This window comes from Pteropus vampyrus, unplaced genomic scaffold (genome assembly GCF_000151845.1).
Source record: "Pteropus vampyrus isolate Shadow unplaced genomic scaffold, Pvam_2.0 Scaffold6869, whole genome shotgun sequence".
In the NCBI taxonomy this organism is placed as follows: domain Eukaryota; kingdom Metazoa; phylum Chordata; class Mammalia; order Chiroptera; family Pteropodidae; genus Pteropus; species Pteropus vampyrus.
The window spans coordinates 112-979 of record NW_011895650.1 but is presented as its reverse complement, the minus strand read 5'-3'; the positions used below and the strand labels follow the sequence as shown (position 1 = coordinate 979).

Sequence of the window (868 nt, the reverse complement as noted above, 5' to 3'; positions counted from 1 at the left end):
TCCTGTTTTATATAATCCTCACCCTCGTCCTGCAGGGTGGCTATTACTCACCCCATTTTCCAAATGGAGAAACTGAGGCTTGGAGGGGTGAGGAAGTATGTGCAAGGTCACACAGTGGCCCGAAGAGCAAGACCTGAGCCCCTGCAGGTGACGCAGGTGTCTGTCTCTCTTTTCCACATACACTTACCGATTCGGGGTTCTTGACGAAGACCTTGGTGCTCCCCATCTGGTACTGGTCTGGCTCCATATTGACAGCTCGCAGAAGGTGCTGGACCCCCTGACGCTCATCCCCCCGCCACTGTGGCCACGTCTGGGGGGTCAGAATGGCGTACCTGGAGGCAGAGGGTTAGGAGGGTTGGAGCAGATGGTGCAGGCGGAGGTCATTCTGCGAGGTGGTGGTTAGGGCCAGGAGCAGCAGGGCACCTCACCTCTGCAGGAACTTGGCGAACTGGCGACGGTAGGCGAAGCCCGCCCGGCGTACCCTGATGTTCTCCTTCAGGCCCAGGTACTCCACCTGGTGCTTGACCCTGGAGGGAGGACGGCCTGAGTCCCCTGATGGGGGCCTCACCAGTCCTAGGAGTGGGAGGGGGCTCTGCTGCTGGTAGTTCGGGGTCTGGGAGTTCTGAGGTCTGGGGAGGGGGTGTTCAGCACTGGTCCCAGGGAGTCATTTCTGTGGGATCAGGGCATAGGTTCTGGGGGGTTGGTCTCTGTGTTAGTTCTATGGTCAAGGTCACTTCTAGGCTGGGTCCTAGGGACTGTGAGGGAGACTGTGCTAGTCCCTGGGTCATCCTCCAGTCAGTCTGGGGCCATCCCTGGAGTCTGAGGTGGTCTTGATCAGTTCTAGGTTTAATCCTGAGCCCTGAGGGCC

The 868-nt window shown here is 59.0% G+C and overlaps 1 protein-coding gene across 1 annotated transcript in view; it reads right to left on the bottom strand.

Moving 5' to 3' along the window:
• The window catches only part of LOC111734807 (unconventional myosin-If-like), a gene marked incomplete at both ends in the record, with an annotated part of 745 nt that extends 218 nt beyond the window's left edge, over positions 1 to 527 (bottom strand). Inside the window, 2 exons of the mRNA XM_023526788.1 lie at positions 48 to 332; positions 429 to 527. Coding sequence (XP_023382556.1) covers positions 48 to 332; positions 429 to 527 — 384 coding nt within the window. The remainder of the gene's footprint in view (positions 1 to 47; positions 333 to 428) is intronic.
• Between the last annotated feature and the right edge of the window lie 341 nt (positions 528 to 868).